We start from the raw sequence: 26,488 nt of genomic DNA on the forward strand, positions 1-26,488 counted from the left end.
CCCCGCCATAAATGTCTCCCCCTTACTCTCACAGATATTGTGGAGCGCACAGCAAGCAGCAATAACAATGGGGATATTCTTTTCGCTGAGGTCTGAGCGAGTCAGTAAGCTGCGCCAGCGCGCTTTTAAACGTCCAAATGCACATTCCACCACCATTCGGCACTTGCTCAGCCTGTAGTTGAACAGGTCCTGACTACTGTCCAGGCTGCCTGTGTACGGCTTCATGAGCCATGGCATTAAGGGGTAGGCTGGGTCCCCAAGGATCACGATAGGCATTTCAACATCCCCAACGGTCACTTTCTGGTCCGGGAAGAAAGTCCCTTCCTCCAGCTTTCGAAACAGAGCAGAGTTCCTGAAGACGCGAGCATCATGTACCTTTCCCGGCCATCCCACGTTGATGTTGGTGAAACGTCCCTTGTGATCCACCAGGGCTTGCAGCAGCATTGAAAAGTACCCCTTGCGGTTTACGTAGTCGGTGGCTTGGTGCTCCGGTGACAAGATAGGGATATGGGTTCCGTCTATGGCCCCGCCACAGTTTGGGAATCCCATTTCAGCAAAACCATCCACTATTGACTGCACGTTGCCCAGAGTCACTACCCTTGCTATCACCAGGTCTTTCATTGCCCTGGCAAATTGGATCACAGCAGCCCCCACCGTAGATTTGCCCACTCCAAATTGATTCCCGACTGACCCGTAGCTGTCTGGCATTGCAAGCTTCCACAGGGCTATCGCCACTCGCTTCTCAACTGTGAGGGCTGCTCTCATCTTGGTATCCTGGCGTTTCAGGGCAGGGGAAAGCAAGTCACAAAGTTCCATGAAAGTGCCCTTACGCATGCGAAAGTTTCGCAGCCACTGGGAATCGTCCCATACCTGCAGCACGATGCGGTCCCACCAGTCTGTGCTTGTTTCCCGGGCCCAGAATCGGCGTTCCACGGTATGAACCTGCCCCAGTGACACCATGATTTCCACATTGCTGGGGCCTGTGCCTTGTGAGAGGTCTATGTCCATGTCAATTTCCTCATCACTCTCGTCGCCGCGCTGCAATCGCCTCCTCGCCTGGTCCGGGTTTTGCCTTGGCATGTCCTGGCTCTGCATATACTCCAGGACAATGCGCGTGGTGTTCATAGTGCTCATAATTGCCGCGGTGATCTGAGCGGGCTCCATGATCCCAGTGCTAGCTATGGCGCCTGGTCTGAAAAAAGGCGCGAAAGTAGTATCTGATGGACCAGGAGAAGAAGGGAGGGAGGGAGGGTCGAGTGACGACATGGCGTACAGGTATAGGAACAGGGAGAAACACAAACAACTGTCACACAGAACGGTCCCCCCAAAGATTAAACTGAAAACCGTGGGCTTAGCAGGCCATTGATTTCACGGAGGAAGGGGAAGCAAATGAATACAGAACAAATCTATTTTTTACATCTTAAGCTGGCAGCCGACGGTGCAGCATGAGTGATAGCCTCTCCAGTACGATGACGATGGGTACCAATCATAATATACCATCATCTGCCAAAAGGCAAGGGGCTGCTGCTGTGTAGCAATGCAGCCCCACGTCTGCCAGCCCCACGTCCGCCAGCACCCAGCATCGCCCTCGGCCTCTTCTGGGTGCTTAGCAGACAATACTGGGCAATTGGCAGGAAATAGTATATTACGACTGGTAACCATCATCATCGAAACAGTAGCATGTCTGCCCAGGTGGCCATGATTGACAGCCACACCAGTACGACGACGATGGGTACCAGTCATAATATACCATCGCCTGGCAAGGGGCTGGTGCAATGCAGCCCTACGGCTGCCAGCCCCACGGCTATCACTCATGCTACACCGTCTACCGCCAAAAGGCAGTTAGCAGCTGCTGCTGTGTAGCAATGCAGTCCCACGTCTGCCGGCACCCAGAGGACATATGGTGACGGTGAGCTCAGCTGAGCTGAGCGGGGTCCATGCTTGCCGTGGTATGTTGTCTGCACAGGTAACCCAGGTAAAAAGGCGCGAATCTATTGTCTGCCGTTGCTGTGACGAGGGGGGAGGGGCCTGACGACATGTACCCAGAACCGCCCGCGACACTGTTTTGCATCATCCGGGCATTGGGATCTCAACCCAGAATTCAAAGAAAAGGCGCAAAAGGCGCTTCTCAGCTCTCTGAGCTGTGGCGCAAACGTAGTATCTGACGGACTAGGGGAAGGAGGGAGGGCGGGCCGAGTGACGACATGGCGTACAGGTACAGGGAATTAAAATCAAGAAAGGTGGCTGTGCATCAGGGAGAAACACAAACAACTGTCACACAGAATGGTCCCCCCAAAGATTAAACTGAAAACCCTGGGCTTAGCAGGCCGTTGATTTGACGGAGGGAGGGGGAAGCAAATGAATACAGAGCAAATCTATTTTTTACATCTTAAGACGACGGTGCAGCGTGACTGATAGCCCTCGGCATCTTTCTGGGTGCTTGGCAGCAAATACAGGGCGGTGTATGACGATGGTCTTCAGGCCTATTGCACAATCGGCTGCTCAGGGAAGACTCTGCTAACGTACGATGACCCGACTTGTAATAGGACAGCTAACAGTCGTAATACACCATTTACTGCCAAAAGGCAAGCCCCACGGCTGCCAACACCCAGATCGCCGATGAAGGCTACCAGTCTACTGCACCGTCTACCGCCAAAAGGCAGTTAGCAGCTGCTGCTGTGTAGCAATGCAGTCCCACGTCTGCCGGCACCCAGAGGACATATGGTGACGGTGAGCTCAGCTGAGCTGAGCGGGCTCCATGTTGTCTGCACAGGTAACCCAGGTAAAAAGGCGCGAATCTATTGCCTGCCGTTGCTGTAACGGGGGAGGGAGGGGCCTGACGACATGTACCCAGAACCGCCCGCGACACTGTTTTGCATCATCCGGGCATTGGGATCTCAACCCAGAATTCCAAGGGGCGGGAACTGTGGGATAGCTGTGGGATAGCTACCCATAGTGCAATGCTCCGGAAGTCGACGCTAGCCTTGTACTGTGGACGCAGTCCGCCGACTAGAGCACCTAGAGCATTTTATGTGTGGACACACACAATCGGCTGTATACAACCGATTTCAATAAAACCGGCTTCTATAAATTCGAACTAATTTCGTAGTGTAGACATACCCTAAGCTGCAGAAACTCTGCAACCTGCCTACAACAACATTTAGATTGATAAATTACATTTTGTAACCTGTTTCTTGAGTGTATTAAGCTTAGTTTGTGTGTTTTGTTTTATTTGCTATCCCTTATAATCACTTAACGTTTACATTTGGTAGTTATTTTTTATTACAAATCCCAGTTTGTACAATTCATATGGGAGTGGCTGGGTGGGAGGAAGCATCTCTCTCTCCACATTGAGAGGGCAAATTTTTATGAGCTTGTGCTGTGCAGATCTCTCTATGCAGCGCAAGACATTATTATTTTGGGTTTACACTTAAAAGGAGGTGTGCACATGAGTGCTGAGTAAATTCCCGAGCTGAATCTTCCCACACAGAGTGATTTCAGTCTGTATCTGCCACTGGGTGAGGCCTTACCTGTGTGTGTGCTAGAGAAGGCTTGAGGGCCTGGTACAGCTAGGACAGGGTGAGGAAACCCAGGCTGGTGGAATGGGTCGAACCAGTGGGACTCCAGCACATCAGATGGCATCCCAGATGAGGGGAGGGGAGGGGGTCCAAACCCATCACAACCTTATACAAAGTATACCTTATGAGGTGTCATTCTAAAAATCTTGATCTGCTAGATCAGGGGTCAGCAACCTTTCAGAAGTGGTGCTGAGTCTTCATTTATTCACTCTAATTTAAGGTTTCGCATGCCGGTAATACATTTTAATGTTTTTAGAAGGTCTCTTTCTATAAGTCTATAATATATAACTAAACTATTGTTCTATGTAAAGCAAATAAGGTTTTTAAAATGTTTAAGAAGCTTCATTTAAAATTAAATTAAAATGCAGAGCCCCCTGGACCGGTGGCCAGGACTCGGGCAGTGTGAGTGCCACTGAAAATCAGCTTGCATGCCACCCTGGGCACATGTGCCATAGGTTGCCTACCCCTGTGCTAGATAGTAATATCTCGTTGGATTGTATGTGCTATGGTCGTATGTGAAGTTATGAAGTTTGGCTATGTATGTGTTACTGAAACATGTTGTGAGGTTGAAAACACCCACAAGCAGCTTTTTAGGTATGACACTAAAAAGGCCAAACAATGCTAATGGCTTTTTGTGGAAATGCTTGCAAGCACAAGGGTTACCCCAGGAACTGTGTACCACAGAAACCTCTGAGAGACAGCACTACACAATGGGAACTGTTTGACCCAGGTCACAGCAAATGAGTTTTCCAGCAAGTGGGGAGAAGATATAAGAGGGGAAAAATGACATCATGGGGGCAACCCACTCTCCCTACACCACCACACCTGGAAACACCTGAGGAACAAAGATTGAACTGTGGGAAGTGATGGATCTTTAGCCTATGTATGAAAATCTGGGAAAGCCCTGGCAACTTGTGCCATAAGCCCCTGCCAGCCTGTTTATCACTCAGGGTGAGAATTTGCTAATTTAAATCCTACTTATCTAGTGTGTTAAGCTCAGTTTGCGAGTTGTTTATTTACTATGGTAATCTGCTTTGATCTGTTGGCTATCCCTTATAATCACTTACAACAGGGGTAGGCAACCTTTCAGAAGTGGTGTGCCAAGTCTTCATTTATTCACTTTAATTTAAGGTTTTGCATGCCGGTAATACATTTTAACGTTTAAAAGGTCTCTCTCTCTAAGTCTATATTATATAACTAAACTATTGTATGTAAAGTAAACAAGGTTTTCAAAATGTTTAAGCTTCATTTAAAATTAAATTAAAATGCTGATCTTACGCCACCAGCCCGCTTCCAGCCTGGGACCCCAGACCTGGGGGAGTTTTCAGGGGTCAGGGCAGAGAGCTGGGTGTGTGTGGGGGGTGCAGGGCAGAAGGCTGTGTGTGGGGGAATGTGGGGCGGTTCGGGGCAGAAGGCTGGGGGTGTGTGGGGGTGCAGGGCAGAAGGCTGGGGGCATAGGGGGTTCAGGGCAGAGGGCAGTAGGGATGTGGGGGGGTTCAGAGCAGAAGGCTGGGGGTGGTTCAGGGCAGAGGACAGTGGGGGTGTGGGGCATTCAGGGGTCGGGCAGAGGGCTGGGGTGGGGGTGCAGGGCAGAAGGCTGGGTGTGGCGGGCGTTCAGGGCAGAAGGCTTGGGTGCTCGGCTTGTGGGTGTGCTCCCAGCCCCCTGCCCTGAGTGGCTCAGGGCAGGGGGATGGAAGGGATATGCCCTGTTCCACCCCCTTCCCCAAGCCCCCGTCCCTACCTCTTCTCTGCCTCCTCTACGGAGCAGGGAACACGCTGCCACTCGTCCCCCTCCCCCTCGCAAGGGCCATCAGCTGATCGGCACAGCAAAGGAGAGGAGGAGGGGCAGGAAAGTACCACACTGGGGGAAGAAGCGGGGGAGGGGGAAAGCTTGAGTGCCGCAGTACCAAGCTTGTGCCTCCTGACCCCGCAGTGGAGAGCGGTGGGGCTGAGGGCTGGTGCCCCTCCTCCACACCGCTCTCCCCCGCAGGGGCAGGAGACAGAAGCTTGGTCTTGCGGCAGCCAAGCTTCCCCCCTCCCCCACTTCTTCCCCCATTGTGGTGCTTCCCTGCCCCTCCTCTCTCTCTCACCGGGCAGGCAGCAGCGTGCCACTCAAAATCGGCTTGCGTGCCGTGTTTGGCCCGCGTGCCGTAGGTTGCCGACCCCTGACTTACAATCTACCTCTTGTACTTAATAAACTTGTTTTTGTTTTAAACCCAGTTTGTGAAATTAATAACTGCCGTGTGCATGTGTGGGGAAGAGCGGGAAAGCTTTGAGGGAGAGGGCGAATTTCAATTAGCTTACGCTGTACAGTTCTCTGTGCAGTGCAAGACAATACAACTTTGGGTTTACTCTCCAGAGGGGGAGTGCACTTGAATGCTGGGCAATTCCTTAGCTGAGCTCTCCCATGCAGAGTTGATCTCAACATCTGTGTGAATATAGCTGCAGCTGGGTGTCTCTCTACCTGTGTGTGTGCTGGAAGGGGGCTTGAGAGACTATTACAGCAGCACAGAGTAAGGGGAACCCCGGCTGATGGGACAGGTGGGCTCAGTGGTATCTCAGTTCCAAGTGGCACCGTGGGGGGAACCCGTCACACCTTCATCCTGTCTGCGACAGCAATGAACAACGGCATTGACTTACAGGACAGCTTCGTTCTATTTATGTAGAAGGCCAGCACCTTAGAAGGGCTAAGTTGTGTTGAAACTAATAACTCTGGCTGCTGAGCTCACCCAGGAGGGCTCCACAGCCCAGATCCGATGCATCTGAAAGCAGGGTAAGCGAAGGGAACTCCTTGCAGCACTGACTTGGGATCCAGCCACCAATTCAGGGACAAAAGGATGTGGTTCAGCACCATGACCACTCGGTCCAAGGTGCGCCTGCTGGAGATATAGACTGAGGACAGCCATGCTTGCAGAGGCCATAGATGAAGTCAAGCATGGCTGACCACGTACGTGCATGCAACCATGTGGCCAATCAGTCGCAGGCAGGTGTGGGCCATGGTGAGCAGATGGCTCCTTACATGGGAGATCAGGTCCAACATAGCCTGAAAACGTGCTTCCAGGAGGAAGGCCCTGGCTTGTGTGGAGTCAAGAACCGCTCCAATAAACTCTATGCATTGAACTTGATAAACATAGAAAAGTCCATGTTAACACATCAGGACCAGGTCGCAGCAGGTGGAATGCACCAGATCGAGGCTCTTCTGCTCCTCACTACCGCCAGAGAGGGAGGCTTAGGGATGGGCACAGGCTCTTCCACTGCAACCTCTGAATGCGCCCCCGGCACTGAGCCCGGTGCCACCGACGAGTGTTCCGATGCGCTGACCAAACAACGCTGTGAAGGGGGCACTCTCATGACCGGTACGCCCCATGTGCTCTAATGAGGCCACTACGCTGGCCACTGGCCGTGCTGCCACTGCAGTGCCACCACCGACAGTGTGGGTTCCAGTGCCCAATCCCACCAGTGGGGCCTGTGCGATGGGCTGAACTGTCCCTCCGGGCCAGCGGAATCACTTTCCAGTGACCAGGAAGGGGCCGTTGACACCTGGGTTTGTTTACTGGTCGTGGCTACCGATGACCAGATGCGGGAAGACCAGTGTTGGTGCTAGGAAGACTGGTGCCGAGATGGGGAACGCTCATTGGTGCTGAGATGGGGAACACACTGTGCCGGTGATCGGGACTGACGTCGAGAGGACGACAAACAAGAGGATGACCGGTGCCGGGAATAGCATAGAGAGTATCAGGTGAGTGATGCTGAGGGGATCTGGATGCTAGTCTGGGCAACCACTGACGAATCTCAGACCTGTCCCGGGATCCTCGGCGCGGTGGAGAGGAACGTCACCCCCTCTCCAGTGACCATCAGTTTTCCCCTAATCCTTGAGGGGTCTTGGCGGCTGGTTTGCTCTCTTGGGGAGCCTTAACAGAGTCCTGCGGCACCAGAGTTGTCATGGGAGTATGTGGAGACTGTGCTCTCTCTGTGCTTGGGAGGACAACGGTGCTGGCAGGGGCATGGAACCTATACCTTTCCCAGAAGTCGGTGACGGACTGTTGAGGGCGCTAGAGGCTCCACCCAGGGAGGCAGGAGGACATGGCTCCGGAGTAGGCTGGCGGCCAGGCACAGGTCCCTTGGCCGATGACTCTTGGGCCTTCTTATTCAGAGCCGGGGAGCTGTGTCTTTTTGCTTTCTTTTTTGGCACCAGCAATGGTGACTGGTGCCGGCGGAATGCTGCGCACAGAGGCCGAGGCGCTCGGTGTGAACTGTCTGCATGGCTTGGAAGCTGGGCGAAGGGAGGACTCCATCAGGAGGGCCCTGAGACAAATATCCCGCTCCTTTTGAGTTTGGGGATGAAAGTTCTTACAGATCCGGCACCGATCCTTAACATGTGATTCCTCCAAGCACTTAAGACAGCTGTTATAGGGGATGCTAATAGGTATAGGCCTGTTGCAATCTGAGCAGGGCTTTAACTTGGGAGATCGGGGCATGCCCCGGCTGGGGTGATGTCCCCACTGGGACCCTAACTACTACTAACAACTACACTTAATTAAGTAGTTAACACTATGCACAAATTATTTACAAAAGGCCCTATGTCACAAAGTTCGCAAGAGGAAAAAAATACTAGCCTTTGCTAGACAAGAAAAGGTGCTCCAACTAACCACTAAGAAGGAACTGAGAGGACATGGGGCTGGCAGCAGCTGATATAGCGCCGCATGAGCACGGCACTCCAGAGGGCGCCAGAGCCGGCCCTACGGATACCACTAAGGCAAAAATCTCCGACGACCATGCACGTGGGCGCACACACACCTAGAATGGAATCAACATGAGCAAGCACTCAAAAGAATTTTCCCAAAGTAATCTACATTGACATTCATAAATCGACCTCTGTGGTCCACGAGGCATTGACTAGCAATGGAATACTGCAGTTTACGTACTCATGTGCCCTTTGAGGAGGGCAAACTATAGGCACTAGTCCCATCAATGGCCCTCGTGAATTTTGGAAATACATTCTCTAAAAGCCAGCAACTTCAGGAATATCTTTTATACTTGTCCCCTCAGGGTAAAACCACACACACCTGAATGCCTCAGAAGCCTACATCCCCACTGTACCCACAGTCTACTTTCCAATCCCAGACTGGTTGGCAATGGACCTACAGCAGTGTGGGGTAGCCAGCTTCCAGAGGGTTATAGGAACCGACTGGCATGGCCACCCTCATGCACGTGTCTTTAGGGAGGGTCAGGAGAGGCTGTATCTTTCTTCGTGTGAAAGTTCTGGACCTACTACTGGTCATCCCAGATCTGCAAAATGTTTTGGGCTCACCAATCTGAGCTTGTGGCCCTGCTCTAGAAGTGCCAGTAGGGGGTATCCGTGGCTATCCCGAGACTCATGAGCAGCAGCATCCAGTTCATGTCTGCCATGTCTGTATCCTGCTCCTCCTGCTCCATCAGAAGTTCTCTCAGGCACCTTTGATTGGTCAGAAAATGCTGCTGAAATGTCCACCGTCTCACAGAATTTCTGCCCATTTCTTGAAACAGCAAGAGAAATTCTTCAAGTGGCACCTCCTTGATATTGCTGGCTCTGGTTGCTGAGAGCACACAGACAAAACAATGGCTTGGCAAGATGTTTGCAGGATGGTCAAACTTCCTGTAACGTGCAGGGTGGATCCCAGACTGCATCACAGTCAAAGAGCTACAGAGGCCATGTTTTGCAAAGGCGCTATTAAGTCTGGGATGTGGTTGGTTGGAATCTGGTCTGCATGATACAGTGTGGACGCCAGAGCCCTGGGTTCAAACCCAGGTTAGAAAATTCTTTACTTAGGGTTGATAATCAATGTAGATGGCTTAAACCCTGGGTTCTCTAACCTAGGGTTCACTGACTTGAGTCCCACTAACTCTGGGCTTACATTGCAGTGCAGACAAACCCTGATGGGCCACTTTCTTCAGCAGCTGCTGAGTAGCTTAGGGAGGAATAGCAGCAGTGTGGTAGCCTGAAATGCCATGCAGGAAGTTTGGCCATCTATATACCAGGTTATATAGAGTGGACAAACTAGCCACCAAAGGCTTGGGAAGGTGAGGTGGAGATTCTTCCAGAGTGCTGCTGGAGACCTGCGTGTTGTCGGAGCCATTGCCCCAAGACTGGAAGTATAACAATAGCCTGAGTTGACTCTGGTCAGTCCCACAAGGACAGGCAATATGAGGAGCACCCTCACTGCACATTTCTGCTGCTGAAGGAATATGGGCAAATGAATAATAAAGATATTTTTCTTCAGTGTTTTGCTCCATTAAGTATTAAAGTCATCTGCTTGGAAATAAGCATCTTGCTGGAAGCAACAAGGTGCAGGTGCTTCATGGGTAGGGTAATGATCTCAGATGACTGGTCACTACATCAAAATGGAATAATAGAATAGTTGGCCCATACTGTTAAATGGATAGGTGCAGAAAGAATTTTACTATTGGAGAATGAGTTCAGACAGTCACATGAGAGATAGAACAGTGTTTCAGAGGAAGAAAGAAAGCATGACCACCTGGTGAAGGCCTAATGACAGTTTTATGAATTTGTAAGGTTTGTTGCTGAGCCATGAAACAGTAAACTTCACTACCCGCTGGATCGGCAGGTAGCAATCAATCTATTGGGGGATCAACTTATCGTGTCTAGTGAAGACGCGATAAAAATCAATCCCCATGGCTCTGCCGTTGACTCTGGAAATCCACCGCGGCAAGAGGCGGAAGCGGAGTCGACAGCAGCGGTTGACTCGCCGCCGTCCTCACAGCCAGGTAAGTCGACCTAAAATACGCAACTTCAGCTATGCTATTCACGTAGCTGAAGTTGCGTATCTTAGGTCGGCCCTTCCCCCCCCCTGTAGTGTAGACCTAGCCTAATAGAGAATTCTGAGTGTGCGCACACATTTCTCTAACAAGGATATAAACCACTCTTGGAGAACACAAATCTCCTACTGCTTGAAGGCCAAGACAGTATTAACACAAAACAGTCCAGATTCTCTGGTTCATTCCTCTCCCTGTTCTCTGATTAGGCAAAAAATGGCCACAACTCCCCAGCTGAGGACTCTCCTGGTATAGAGAAACTAAGTCGGTATAACCAGCCCCTAAATGCCCTTGTAACAATGACATAAGATGTGTCAATGGCATGAAGAATGACACCCAGAGACGGTGTGCTCTGGCAATTTCGAACTGGCAGACAGCGCCCTTGACGGTGGTACCATCTAGCAAGTTTAGAGCAGACCCATGACTATTCAGACTCCACTAGGGACATGGTTTGTACAGAATCAGTGAGAGAATCAGAACTGTAACCTGTTCCCTGACAGTTACGTTCCCTCCTCTCTGCTAGAAAATCTCAGAGCAGAAAATCTGAGTCAGCATTCATCTGCAATGATTTTCAGGTTTTAATTTAACTCAGGTTAAATAAAGAAATTGACACTACATTATTTCACTTAAGAGTTAAATATTTTTACATGTCAATTAAGAATTTTATAGAAAAGTTGATAATTTATAAACTAATAATTCTTTCCAGGAGATAAAATTTTTATTTCTAACAATCAGACAAATATCAATTGTATCTTTAACCTTTCACTGATTTCTAATTACAGTCTACATTAATTTTTAAACCAATATGTATATTCAACAGCAGATCAAGTTGCTGTTTTGTTATGAGGATGGGTGATCAATTTTCAGTGCTGGCTGCCAGCCAGCTTGCAAATAAGAATTCCACTATCCATTGAAGTCATTAACCTTTCCATTATCCACTGGTGAAGTGTGATCCACAAACAGCCCAGGTAAGAGGATAGCCAGACACACAAGGAAATGTAGAAATTCTCTTTCTGGGAAGGACTGGACAGGGTGGGTTTAACCCCTAATTTTGAAATTGGATTTGGGAGTAGAAATCAGTTTTTCTGGCCTAAATTTAAAAACATATTGCATAGATGTTCCCTTGCAGAACATGACATTTTGCTATTGAATTTTCTATTTGTATTTATGAAGGAAAAATTGGCATAGCATATTATATATATATACACATACACACACACACACACACACACTTCCAAAAACAATTATTGGTATTTAGAGAAATGTGAGTGTCAATGCTCAAAGTACCTTTACTTTTATTATTTACTTATACTTAAGTGTATACTGTTTAAAAACAGCAAGTGATCCACTTACATGGAATGCTGCTACAAAGAATGTCAAAGCCAAAAAGTATAGGTTAGTATCCACAAAAATTCCTTTTACTTCATCTGCATCCTTTTCTGAAAAGCCTGGAAGAAAGAGTAGGTAAAATGTGAAAGTACCAAAAAATTAGTGTTCTAGATATTAGTATAGTAGATTCAAGTATAAAGGACACCCTTTTTAAGTGACACAAGTTTTAATAATAATAATAAAAAATAATAAAAAACAGATAAATAATAAAAACCAGATGCTAGCTTTGCTGACAAAAAATCAATTTTTGTATGTTTTCCCTAAAAACATTTTGAGCTAGTAATTTATAAGATATTGATCTTGACCAGTCACTAAATTTGGTCCTACAAGAGTTTGTCTAGTCTTTAAAATCAGCTCCAAAATGAATAAGGAAAGGGGAAGCTTGGCAACTAACATTTTATACACCTATACGCCACAAAGCTTTTGCTGACTGTAATAAGGTGTCATTAATCAGGAAGGCAACCCTTCCCAGAATTGCTGCCTGAAGAATATTCAGAGATTCCAAGGCAGAAGGGACCATTGTGCTCATCTAGTCTGACCTCTTGTATAACACAGGCCACAGAACTTCCCCAAAATAATTCCTAAAACATACCTTTTAGAAAAACATCCAATCTTGATTATAAATTGTCACTGATGGAGAATCCTAGGGTAGACCTGCCCAAAGTAAGTCCTGGTAAGATTTAAAATCCTCTGGGAGGGAAGACAAGGAAGCTGGGATTACAGAGTTGTCCGGGAAAGGAGAGGATGGGACTGCTGGCATTACTTGGGGTAGAGGTTGCTCCTTTGGCAAAGGCTGCCCCAAAAAGAGGTGTCTCAAGAGGACAGACCTCCTCTTGCATCTGTAACAGAGGCCACTCTTGGGGCTGGTCCATCTCAGGATTAAGGGACTCGCTCTCTGGACTGGAGTAGAAATTTAGACCTCTTCAAGCAGGGAGTACCCCACAGGTCCCAAGGTGATCACTGTGTGAGAGAGTATGGCATAGGGGCTCAATACATTGAGGATGCCAAGGATCTGCCCTTACTGTTAGAACAGCTGTGCTCTTAGTGCAGACACTTTCCCTCTGCTGCCCATTGCAAGATCTTTGGGACTTTTCGCCAAGGCAAAGACCAACTGGATGACTCCATATTAGAGTAACAGAAGTCCTTGGGCACTCTTGGTGGCCACTCCGGCAGGACCACAGAATAGCCCAATTTATCCACAGTCCAATGAGAGAAGGGCAAAGTTGGTATCAGGGATGGGACTGTTGTCAGTATGAGAAAATCTTCCATGACAGTACCAAAGAGCACAACAGAATTGGGGGTTTCAAAGGGCACCTGTGTTAACTGAAATTAATGGTGACTAAACAGAGGACAGAGATGGCACCAAGGACAAAGGTGCTGCCCCACAGGCATCTACACCGAGGAAGGTGCCTGTGGTTTCACTGGTACCGAGGGCATCAACAGTAGCGGCCTCAACCCTGAGTCTGTAGAATTTGAGGGGCCTGAAACAGCTGGCAGTGCTGATAGTACACCCGCCTCCTGAGTAAGCAGGGAGGCTGGTACAGACAGGCAGAATAAGTCTGTTACTACCATATAGGCTTGTGGGATTGTTGATACCAAAAAGCAGTGGCACCATAGGTACCAGACTCAATGGTTGTCCACCAGGTGAGCCTTGAGTCAGTGGTACAGTACTGGGAATCTCCAGCCTTGAGGTGAATCGATAGCTTGGCTGTACCCTGGATCTTTTGAATGTTGAGGAACTATCTTTGATAAAGAGGACGACTCTCTCCTCAATTTCGAACATCCCTGATCTGTTTTGTAGGTCTCTTCTGGGGTACCTCAGTGAACACATATCGACCCCTTTCTCTTCGTGGGGAAGAGTCAGAGTCCAGGGGTCTGTCTACCAGCGTTGATGCGGAAGGTGGCTGGCTGAGGACTGCCAGTCCTGCTAGCGGAAGAGGGTCTTGGTGCTAGTGCAACTCAGAGCCTGTTCCAACAAAAGCTGCTTCAGGTGAAGGTCTCTTGCAATCTGTGTTCTCCCAACAAATGATACATTCTCCTTAATGTGACTTTCACCTACACGCAGTAAGTGTAGGAGTCAATTGTTGGGAATAGAAAGTCCACCTAACAAGCAACGTTTGAAGGCCTGGACAACGCTGCATGCCCTATAGTGCTGAGCACCAGAAATTACTATAAGGACAAACTAAATTAGCTACAAACTATACTACACTACAGATACGATTAAAAATTCTTTACAAGAGAAGTCCCAGTGACAAGTGTGATGCAGAGAAAAAAAGCCATGAGAAGACTCGCACAGGGGGAGCTCCGACTAAGGATACTGGCGGTATGAAGGGACTGAGGGGGATTAGGGTAGCATCACCATTATATTGTTTCAGAAGGGGCCAAAGGCAACACAGGGTGGGCGCGCCGTTCCAATAGGTACCATGGTGGGGAAAGTCTCCAACTCTGATACCCTCAGCACAAATGCACCTGAGTGAAATACCCATCTGCAACCACTCAAAGAATAAGCAATGTAGGTTATACCTACAAGATAGTGGACTATAATCCTCAAAAGTGACTCTGAAAAGGACTTAAGAAACGATGGTGGATAACCAACTGAACATATATTCCCAGCTCTAGCTAGAAGGGCTAACAATCAGACAAACAGGAATACTGAGGAGGGACATGATATCATCCCAGCATATGGCTCTTGTGAAACTATTGCATCTATCAGCATTTTAAATGGGATGATGAAAAACTGGAAAGAGTTCAGAGGAAAGCCACAAGAATGATCGAGAATCTGAGAAACAGGGCTTACAGAAAGATTTTAAGAAGGTCAATTGATCTAGTTTATTCAAAAGGTTAAGAGATGATAGTATATAAATACCAACACAGGGACAAGACACTGATACTAGAAGGTTCTTTAACCCAGCAGAAAAAGACAAAGAGATCCAATGGCAAGAAGCTGAAGTCAACGAAGTTCAAACTGAAAATAAAATGCACATTTTTAACTGTGAGGATAATCAACAGATTACCAAGGTTTGTGGTAAATTCTCCGTCATTCAGTCTTTAAATTAAGACTGGATGTATTCAGAAAGATTAAACTACATCCAGTCTTAATTACTGAGCTAGATGCAGAAATTACTTGATGAAATTCTATGCTTTGTGTTATACAGATTAGCCTAGATCATAATTTTCCTTTCTGACCTTAATCCATGCCTTTCCTTTATCCTATATTTTCAGGAAAGGGGTTTTCTTATTGAACAGAATTTAAAGTTTCCAGTATTAGAGAGCCCTTCCTTAATGAGCAAATTTTCTTTTTAAATAAGGCAACTCAGAATGTTGTGGGACGATTGTACAGGGAAATTTCTGTGTCTTCTATACCCATTAAAGTTAGTTATTAAATGGGAAAGAGCCATCACATCCTCTCAAGATAGGTGTATGGGATTTTAAAATGTTTCATACAGATTTGTCCTGTTTCAACAAATCTATTGGAGTTGAAATATAAGATCATAATAGTAGTACTGGGCATCAGTGAAAAACTCCTAAATTTTGTTATCTTGAGGTCTCTGAACTATAAAGAATGCATCAGATACTGATTCAGGTTTTGGTTTTGGATACTTTTTCTATTATTTTTAAGAGACAGAAAAAACCTTGAGAAGAATTCACTCCTTCACTGTTGGCCCTTTTATGCTGCTGTTGTAGTGCAGAAGACTCTTTACAGCCCAGATCTGGCTTGGGAAAGTCCTGCCTGCTGCAGGATTTGCACAGGGCAATTTATGCTGCCTATTATGCCTCTGCCACAAGTCCCAGGATAGGAGGCATGAAGAGGAACTTCCACCCATATGCAGCTGGGGACAGGCTACTTAAGAGACTCTGGGGACCACAATTGCAGCCCAGAACCAGGAATGTGAGAAGGTAGCTTAAATGTACTTTAGTTCTTCCTCTCCCAGAGATGCGAGTTTTGTGCAGCGCCTTTAGAAGATAGTGTAATAGAGCTGAGAGGTGAAAACATTATCTAACTCTCTGACTCTCCCTTTCACAAAAGCATAGATTTAGCATGCCTGGAATTTTGTGACTCTGTACAAATTTGCACAGCTACTCTTTGAGAAAGCATGCAAGTTTAGATGCTTTTTTCACAAATTATTTTAATAAAAAAATTGTCTCAACTGGAATGTTCACTTAAGAGATAACCTGGGGAAGCTGGTTAATTTACTCAGCTGCCCTTTACTTTCTATTTCTTTGTCCAGAATGGCTCTCCCTTTCTTTTTTACCTGCCTAAATTGTGTTACTTTAAAGAGATTTACAGTACTGACTTTTGTATCTGACCGTCTGAAGATACAAAACACAGAAAGTTTCTTATCAGTGTTATTCATTAAAACAAAAACCTCATGCATTATTTTTAATGAAAATATTTTATTGAATTTATGTTATAACAAAGACACAATTTTGAAAACTCTGCAAAAGAAATCCTGAGTAGAATGGCAGGCAGTGTACAGTTCCTGAAGCTGGTTGGCTGCACTGCTGTAGTGAGGCAGAAAAATTACTGGTGAGCAAAATACACCACAGACAGGGCAGAGTCAAGGGAATGGAGAAGACATGATTGGCCTGCCAATGACCAGTCTATCTGGAGGTTAAATGTTTGATTTCTAAAATTTCCACTCATTCTGGATATCCATCCCTAGCAGCTTAAATTCAAGTCTTAGGTACACAACTCCAAATGAAGTCATTTGGAGAACGGAGGTATTTCTTAAGATTAGGATCTGTATATCAAGTTAACTACTTGAGAACTGAGGTAATTTGAATTAAAGTAGGCTATAGAAGCATGAACTACCTCCCATAGTTTATCAGTCTGTTAGCAATAGGGCATTTCTTTTATGTATACTTTATTTTTAGCTAAGTGAATATAATGAAGTGCCATTTTTATTTAAGATTTTATTTTTCGGGAGTTCAAGATAAAACATTTTTTAAAAGTATACTCCAAATAGTGACTTTTTTTTAAAAGCAGCACTTACGGACTTTCACATGCAAAAGCCCCTAACAACTAGTGGAAGGATCACTGCTCCCTTGCAATATTAGTCTCATCTGATTTTATTGCTTAATTTTAACCACAACATACTATATGTACAAACTCAAGATGTATATTGCAGAAGCCCACAGATTTTTCTGATAGTGTGTCAAACAAGACAAAAGAACTACACCATTTTACAGTACTGTAAATGCAGTCAATATATAGTTTATAAATTAGAAGTTAAGAACCTGACCTTCTGCTGTGAAAAAGTAAACATACCAAACTGCTGCAGGGAGAACACTGCATCTTGCATGTGGATCCAAAATCGGAGCTTTCCAAGAGATATTTTATCGTATGACACTGTAAGAGGTAGCTCTGTCGTTGAACGGTTTATTATCTGCATTTGGACAGAAAATAGTCTTAACAACAAAGTTAATATACATACAAATGGGAATGCAAATGGAAACAACAGCTAATACTTAGGGGTTGTTTAATTTTCATAAAAAAATCAATAAAGCAGTATTTAAAACACCATGTGTTAATATACTAAATGGGTAGTTTGTTCTATTGAGATTCTTATACAACCCTCATCTCTGAAGCATCTAAGCACCTCTGATAAATGCATTAAGCAACATAACTAACATTTCCCACATGACTCATTCTCTCATCACCTCAAGAGGGGCGACTGGGTATGCAATGTTGTGTTTGTTTTGGAAGGGTCTCCATCTTACTTCCTTATGCATATGTGGGTCTGTCTTGTTGCCTGGGAGCAGGCAGATCTCTGACCTTAAGGGTTTGTCTACACTACCTGCCAGATTGGCGGGCAGCGACCAATCCAGAGGGGGTCCATTTATTGCGTCTAGTATAGATGTGATAAACTAACCGCCGAGTGCTCTCCTGTCGACTCCCAGTACTCCACTAGAACGAGAAGCGCAAGTGGAGTCAACATCAGGAGAGCATCAGCGGTTGACTTACCGCAGTGAAGACACCATGGTAAGTAGATCTAAGTATGTCAACTTCAGCTACGCTATTCACATAGCTGAAGTTGCGTATCTTAGATCGACCCCGCACGGTAGTGTAGACAAGCCCTGAAACTATTGCCTTAGTGAGGTAATAATCTAACACAGTGACTGGGTTATGATGTCTTCTGTATAATAATTCAGTGTCAACTATCGGGTTAGGAATGGGCAATTTGAAGCTAACAAGGCCCCTCCCCCACATTCTCCCCTACCATTTGAAGTTGCTGCCCATTTCCCACTTCTCTGGTCCTGGCCAGATAGAGGGACATGACTCCCACGCACAACCCCATCTCTCTGGGCTACGGTTGAGAAGGAATGTGTCTCACAAAGTGGGGAGAGAGGGGAATGGGGCAGCAGCAATCCTACCCCCACGAACTAAGGATTCCCATATGTAAGCGTAGATCTGGGTCCCCCGCCCCTGTATGGAATCAAGTCTGAGGCCTTCTCCATGTCCCATGTCTGTGCTGTGATCTGGGGGTCCTGTGACCCTCTCCCTAACTCCCCATGTGAACCATCATCCAGAGGATCCTGAGCCTCTTCCCCCACCCCATCTGCTAGTTGTGATATTAAGCACCCGCGGTGGGGGAGACATGACAACCCACTGAGATGAATGAAGCAATTCACACCTCTCAGAACTATCATTTCAGGCTGTATTCATCTCCATGGGGTGTTCTCATTCATTTAAGAACATCTGGGCCCCTTCATATCTCTTGAGTGTGCTATACTGCAGAAGGATGTATAGAGCCTCTTCCCCGAACATTAGACACAGAGGTCCTTCCCAAATCTCTATCTCCACTCTCCTGCCCCTCCTTGCCTCCTGCTGATGAATGCATTCCTTACAGTTCCACCAGTACTACCTTCCTACCTCCTCAGGGCCTCTCCAAGCTTACCAGGGGCATGGAGTGGCAATGAAGAAGGTGGAGCTGGTGTGTGGTAGCTCAGAGCAGCAGGGGTAATGCGGGGGGGTTGGAGCCAGGGACATGACAGAAAGCATAGACGAGATGTTGAGACAGTGGTGGTGGTCTGAGCAATTGGAGGAAATTTGGGGAGTAGGAGCAGTGAGGGGCTATCTGAGAGTGTATTAGAACAGTGCAGGGAATAGCAGGGTGGGAAGGAAGGGATCAGAGTTGAAAAGCTGTTTTTTTTGGGGGGGGGGACAGAGACAAAGCCTCCCCATCATCATTCACATCCATCATGTCGGTCCCCTCTTCTAAAAGCTTCCCCACTGATTCCATTTTAGTTCCTGCATTTGCTCCTCAGCTTTTCAACCTTTGGGATCCCTGCCAACGTTGGGAGGAAGAAGAATCAGGTGCGCAAAACAGGCACAGAAATGGGAGGACAAAGAGATGATGTATGGGCAACACATTCTGTGTACAAGGTAATCACTGCAAGGAGTCAGAGAAAGTGAATGGAAGGGCTGGGCTGTGGTACATGAGATGATGAAAAGTTATTAAAAAAAAAAAAAAGAGAAATTAAATGCCCAAGAATTTGTTAGTGCAGAGTTAAACTTGCCCAGAGGTGCCTCATGCTTTTCCAGAAATGTGAACAGTGGACAAAGTTACAGCATTTGTGGAATTGCTATGTAATCTAAGAATGCAGAGATGTAATAATTTTATGAATACCATACATGACCAGGTTAATGAGAGGAAGTTACTGTGTTAAGACTTTCCTCTATGAACACACTGATGTAACTTAATAGGGAGCTGTGTAAAGAACAGGAAAATGATAATGGCCCCTGATAAGAACAGCCCTGTGGACACTTGAAAGAATGTGAAAAGCCAGCAGATTTAAGGTCTCCAAGGAAGAAGAAAGATTGTTTTGCCAGGCTAGGAACTTGGAGAACAAAAAGACTGAACAGCTTTTAAAAGAGGACTCTCACTGAAGCAAAGGAGAGAAACAGTTTGTGAGTTAAGGGAATGGACTATTCCAGTCAGACCCTAGAGGTCTCTGAGGTCTACAGACCTGCCTGGATCCTCACCTGGAATATAATTAATTACCTGGCAAAATAGACAGATGTCTAGTCTATGTTGTTTTCAGATCTGTTTTTCCCTGAAATGCTTTTGTTCTAAATAAATCTTCTCTAAGGAGGCGGTTTGGTCACTGATTACCACTGTCGCTGCTTCTGGATAAAACAGAACAACAGGGTCTGAGGCTAAGTTAGACCTACTAAGGTAACCATGGTTAGTACCAGGTGACTGCAACCAAGGGCCTGGCCTGAGAATGGAAGGGCCATATAATTCCACCCTAAATCAGAGGCACCAGCTACAGGCTTGAGACCTACTGAGGGTGCTCAAAGAGACCAAGAATCCTAGAAGATTAGGGCTGGAAGAGACCTCAGGAGGTCATCTAATCCAACCCCCTGCTCAAAGCAGGAGATGCAGCCAGCCTGGCAATCAGTGTGTATCTTAACTTGGAGTTTTTCTGGTTTAGCCAATTTCCACATTCTGAAAGAACACCCTTAATTCTGCATTAACAAATTTTGGGGGCATTTAATCAACATCTAATCTGAAGATTAGATTAGCAACGTATTAGCTGTGTCCACTGAATTTCTGTGAGGTGGGCTGCTGTAATGGAAACAAGGACAAAGCCTTAATTACAGCAGTACTAGAGATTTCCGTAAAACTGTAATTCAAAATTTAGTGAAAAGGCATTTTGTTACTCACCATTAAATCTTTCACTCTGTTGCTTAGCTGATCAATAAATAATATTGGAAGGTAATGCACAGTCTTCCCCAACTGAACCCTATGATGTTCAAACATGGATTTTTATGATTACGTTACTCCAGAAAGAAAACTTTTTCTAATCATATTAGTGCACAAAAAATAAATTTCTGGAATCAATTATACATAGTTTCACACATATTTAACTTTAATGTGTGCCATGAAAATTTCCATACTGGACCTCTTTACCCTATCAGAGTAGTATATTTGCTGCAAATGAGAATTCATCCTTTTCAGTTCACTTTTTGCAGTTTCAACTTCAAGGTTAACAATACAGAAAGACAGGATAAGTGAAGAGTTCCAGATACACATGCAATATAAAGGATAGAGAACGAAAGAAACAAAAGATGGATAAAACTATCATTTGAAGTTGGTAGTGAGGTATCTACAGCATGCAGAAGTGGGAGCAGACATTACAATGTCTGGTGAAGACAAGAAACTGTATCCCAGTAATGAGAGACTGGGGATTACCCATATTTAAAATTTACTTGATTGTAAAAATAAGTTAGTCTATGAAACCAGTGCAGCTTAAAGAGTTTTTCACAGCACTCACCACAGAATTTGAATACCTCAAACATTAGAGAGAAAAGGTGGATGAGGCAATATCTTTTATTGGACCCACCTCTGTTGGTGAAAGAGAAAGTTTTGAGCTACACAGAGCTCTTCTTTAGGTCAAAATAAGAGCTCTGTGTAGCTCAAAACCATGTCTCCTTCATCAACAGAAGTGGGTACAATAAAAGATATTGCCTACCTTGTCTCTCTAATATCCTGGGACCAACACGGCTACAACTACACTATAAATCACAAATATTAGTGAAGTCCCTATGCCTTGTAAACACTAGGAAAAACTGTATGTATAATTAGTCGCTGGGGCAGCTCCACTGGCATAAGTAATGGTGGGAGACAAACCATACACAAGGCACAGGCCTATTTACTACCAGGTCATCTAAACAGAGGTGGTCTAGATGACATGGTGGTAAAAAACCCAGTGCCATGTCAAGACTACAGCTTCTACAATTGCCGGTAGAACTGTAGAAGTGCACCTATGAGTGTCCAAACTTTGCCAGAGTAAATACAGCTACACTGAACACAGTGGGAGTACTTGCAGAATAGAACACTATTCAAAGTATGGGCGACAGAACCAGGCCCAAGTGACGTACCCCAAGTCACACAGGAAGCCAAAGGCAGAGTTCCGAATAGAATCTAAAACTCTGGAGTCCCCATCTATTGACCTAACCCCAAGACCATCTTGACTCTCTAGTACATTGAATTGGTGCTGCTGATCCCCTTTGAAGAACTATCCTGCACTTGCAATTTATCTAGATTTAAGCATCTGTAAGATCAAGGACATAGTTGCCTTCTTCTGCTCCGCCTCTTCCCCCAAAGATACCATACCTGTCCTGCCTTTTCCCTCGAGGCCCTATTCCCTACTCGCTCCCCCCCGCCCCCATCACTCGAGCCTCTCCACCTCCCTCCCTCTTCCCCCTAAGATGGACTCCCTCTGCTCTGGGGCTGGGACACGAGCTGCAGCTTGACGCAGAGCCTGCTGCCTGCCTGGCCACAAGATGCAGATAGGAGGTGGCCCCAGCTGAGCAGGGGCTGGTGCAGGTTGATGACGCTCCCACCCCACCCATGCATAGTAACCAGACTTTTGTGGTCAGGTCAATACATCTGACTGGACAGTCTGGTCAAAAACTAGACACCTGGCAACCTGATGGTTTGGGCTAGGAGAGCCTTGAGAAGTTTGCTCGTGAGGAAGATTGATTGCTGTGGCAGGCAGCTGACCAGTCTTGTTGCTAGCAAAACTAACTCTTGCTGAGGCAGAGAGGTTATATAGTGCTCTCAGCTCTGGATATCTCCAGCAGCATATTACAATCATAAATCAACGGCACGTTTAAGGAACACTCATTTATTATCTTCCATCTCAAAACAGATATAGCATAAAGGTTCAGAGAAGGGCAGTGAAAATGCCGAAGCATAAAAAAATTACCATATGAGACATTTTATTATTATTTAAAAAAATTTTTTTTTTTTTAAACGAGCTGTATAAGTAAAAAATTACATTGAGAATGTTAAGCTTTCAGGGCATTAAATGCCAAATGTTTCTGTGCAACCTTAATTCTGACCCTTTGTAGGAATTATGATCCAATTTTAACTATACAATCACATGCTAACATTCCTGACTCATGCCCTGTGTATTGTTGTGACACAGAAACTTTGTGGCAAACAACTGACCTAAAACTTGACTCACTCAGTACACTAAAGATATCTTGCAGGATATTTATCCATGAAGAACAGCATATAAGAAAGCTACAGAAAGCTCATAACTTGCAAAGATGCATAATCATTGCAATATGTACGTACGGGTAACAAATAAGGAATAGTATAATTATGTTAAAAGTATGCTTTATGGACTTCGAATAGAAGTGAGTCACCAGGGGATGTTCCTTTGTAATGGCACATTCAAACAGGAGGGAGTTCATAGTCCTCCTGTCCTGCTTAGCTGGTGATGTGATACAAGGATCAATGGTCTAGCCTTGCTCCAACGCAAGACTTTCAATAGAAAACCATCCGAGACAAATGCAAACAATCAAAATCACTTGGAGATAAAAAAGGAACATTACAACAGTCAGAATAGAATAAAAACAAGAGATTACTTCAGAATAACAGAGAGTAGGGGGAGGAAAGCACTCTGTCTCCATTCACTGAGAAGACATCTTTGGAGCAGGAATGTTCTCATGAAAAACTGGACCCTGGTTCCTGTGAAGCCAGCCAGCTCTGCAACAGACTGAACTTTGGGGTGGAGTAGGGTGGAGGGACCTACTTTATTAGATAGGAAAGGTAACTATTAATAAACATTGACCCAGGTTCACTTCTTATGATTTTGTTTTATATTGTACCCATTTGTTTCCATCACCTTCTCGTTTCTAGTAGAAATTCTAGTCTTTAATTGTTCACGAGTCCTGTGAGACTTTATAAGAACAGTGGTTTAAGGGAAAACTGGGATACACTGCACCTTTGGGAGCAAAGGATTTGGGAATTCTGTGAGTAGCCAGTGTTGAGACTGGAGCTCTTCAAAGGGACTGAGGGATTGGAGTGTATGTATTGTTAGCCTGCAAGGCAGATAGGGCTGGCATAGCTCACAGGAGCATGCTTGAGTGATTGAAAGGCTGGTGGTGGTAGGGCAATGACACCCCACCACCATACGCAAGACTCTTTCTTGTTGGAGGTTGGGGGTAACAAAGTGACTCACAGTCCTGGGTACCCCTGGAAACCACCACAATTGTCTAATCTATGCACTGAATGAGATGGGTTTCTATGGAAACCAGATGTGATCATGCAGTTAAAGAATACATCATCATACATAAGCACAAGCAGGCCACAATTAAGATGTGGTGCAATCTTGGGTCATAGTGTAAGGGCTACTACTATTAAATATTGCTCGTTGTGATTGATGAAGTTTAAGTCTGATGTTAAAATACCCTTTTCCCCAACAATGAGTTCTGTGATTTTAACTGTACAACTTTAATATTTCACTGAGAGGTTATTTAAAAGGAGAAATTAGCCCTATAAACTGAATAGCTTTAAGTCTAACAAAATAAAATCTTTGTAAACTTACATCTTCATGTATCGGTGAACATCAGCAGGGAGAGAGGATCCATCAAAAATAAAATCTTCCACCATAACATTTAGAGTTAACCTTGACCTCCAATGTGAGACAGGTTCATCTAAGGCATTGGTCTGTTTCTTTTCTGCTTCAATTTGCTTTTAAATAAAAAGGAAACAAGCTGTACACATTAAATGCAAATTTTAGAAAAAATAAACAATAAGTCACTTAAACCCTGGATTACAATTAGCTACACCAGAAACATGAACATGTGGAAAATTAGCACTATTACAGCTTGGACCAGACATCATAGCAATATTTTTCTAACTGTGCTGGAAGGAATCCTATGCCCATTGCTATTTGAAACTAAAACTGAAAAACATACACTTAGAAAAGAGGAAATATTATACTTCTCTGGTTCAAGACTTAAACTTTTAAAAATCTGAAGCCAGTTCAGAAAAAAGTTAATTAAAAAAACACTGATTTTCTGATTACTCTCCATGCCTATTTTGAAACAGCCAGAACACTGACATCTGCTTGCTCTGTATAAGGATGTGGGAGCGTGGGGATAACACTACTTGCACTGAGTTTGTGCTGTCTCAACACCACTTTCATGTGACATTTGTAAAAAGATCTCAGCTTCCATTAGGAAAGAAAAAAAATCTGATCACTTGTTATCAAGCAACTAAGACTTCAGAACTGGGTGTAAAAAAAAAACAAAAAACAAAAACCCCACCAATAGTCCGGCTGTTTTTTCATTCTCTCAAGTAAATTAAAGAGATACAGTTGCCATTCCGTTTGTTTTGCTTTGGATCATTATGCAAGACTCTCAGTCTTTCCTCCATTAATGCTTTCTTTATTTGATGTTGAATACTTGCTACGATTTGTTTTCTTCTTGGTCTGCTTTCAAGCAAATAAACAGCAGACTAATGGAGCTGGAAAGAGTCTACACTTTGGCCAGTCACTAACATCTGAATCAAGTTCTGGATTTTGCTTTGCTACAGGACAAAACAAATTTCCACCAAAATCAATATATCCTTAAAAGATGTATTGCTTTCTGGCCTGACCCAGAAGTTCAAACATACCATCACCAAGCATACGTTTTTTAACATAAAGGCCAGGATTGTCTTTCATGCTGTAAGTTTCAGTACAGTATATTTTAGCTTTTGCAAAGAATCCCTCTTCAAAAAGGACTTGAATCACAAGTGCATTTTAAGTCCATCATGAAACACACTGTGCCTACAAAATCTGCCTGTCCTTTTTCCTTAGAACAAGGATAACTCAGGCTGTCGAACATGGGTGGCAGGTACAATAGGCCAGAGGAGATTAAGCCTCCCCAAACAGGATATTGCGCTCCTCCCTTTGGAGGCGCATTGGCCTGCCACCTTTACAGTGCTGCCGCGGAAAGGTGCTTGGGCCGTGGCTCCACCTGCACTGCTCCTCTTCCCACCCCCACTCCACCTCTTCCCTCAGGCACTGCCCTCACTCTGCCTCTTCCCTGAAGTCCCTCCCCACCTGCCGCTCATGCCTCTCCAGTGTGAACGACAGGGGGCCACCCTTGGGTGAAGGGGCAAAGAGGCGCTAGTGGCAGGCAGGGGAGGGCTTTGGGGTAGGGGGCGAAGAGTAGAGCTCTGCACAGAGATAAATCACGGAGCTGAAGAGCTCTACTGGGAATCATGGCGGCGAAAGCAGCCGCATCACAGGTCATTGCTCCCAGGAACCAGCACCCCACGCCAGCAGCTCCCTGGGCATGGCTGTACTGCTCAAAGCTCTGCTCTCCCCCAGCAGTTGTCCCTGGTTGCACTAGTGTGTGCAAGCGGCTCGCACACTCTCAGACAGGAGTCCCTTCCATGCAGCGCTCTGCATCTCTTGCCCAGAGGTGTGCGAGCTGCTTGCACACATTAGTTCGATCAGGGACAGCTGCTGGTAAGCCTGGTACCAACCCCAGTGGGTGTGGCTGGGGGAAGTACAGCCAAGCCCGAGAAGCTGCCCATGGAGGTAGTGGCTAGGGTTGCCAGGTGTCCGGTTTTTGACCGGAATGCTCGGTCAAAAAGGGACCCTGGCGGCTCCGGTCAGCACCGCCAACCGGGCCATTAAAAGTCAGGTTGGCAGCGCAGTAGGGGCCCGGGGCTAAGGCAGGCTCCCTCTCATATGCTGCATGTGTCCAAATAGCTTGAAAGGTGTCAGTAAGAACTTGGTTTGTGGATTTAACCAGTAAAATTTGAAAATATTTTTCAAAATTACAGTGATGTTCTCCTTGGTTGTAGCTGGCAAGGTTCACAACAACATGGGGAGTATCTTGCCTAAAGTAAGCCTGTACACATATTCACTGCTAAACCATCTACAATCAGGCCAGCCAGTTCTAACTTGAT

At 45.7% G+C, this 26,488-nt stretch overlaps 1 protein-coding gene across 2 annotated transcripts in view; it reads right to left on the reverse strand.

The window, feature by feature from the left end:
• Nucleotides 1–26,488, reverse strand: part of CLPTM1L (CLPTM1 like) — a 104,052-nt gene that overhangs the window by 68,191 nt on the left and 9,373 nt on the right. For both annotated transcript variants that reach the window (XM_054018288.1, XM_054018289.1), the window contains exons 4-7: nt 24,129–24,274; nt 20,453–20,531; nt 17,050–17,167; nt 11,745–11,839 (exon numbers count right to left, since the gene is read on the reverse strand). In XM_054018288.1, the coding sequence (XP_053874263.1) occupies nt 11,745–11,839; nt 17,050–17,167; nt 20,453–20,531; nt 24,129–24,274 (438 nt within the window). The remainder of the gene's footprint in view (nt 1–11,744; nt 11,840–17,049; nt 17,168–20,452; nt 20,532–24,128; nt 24,275–26,488) is intronic.

The sequence above is a fragment of the Malaclemys terrapin genome, chromosome 2 (genome assembly GCF_027887155.1).
Source record: "Malaclemys terrapin pileata isolate rMalTer1 chromosome 2, rMalTer1.hap1, whole genome shotgun sequence".
NCBI classification, from domain to species: domain Eukaryota; kingdom Metazoa; phylum Chordata; order Testudines; family Emydidae; genus Malaclemys; species Malaclemys terrapin.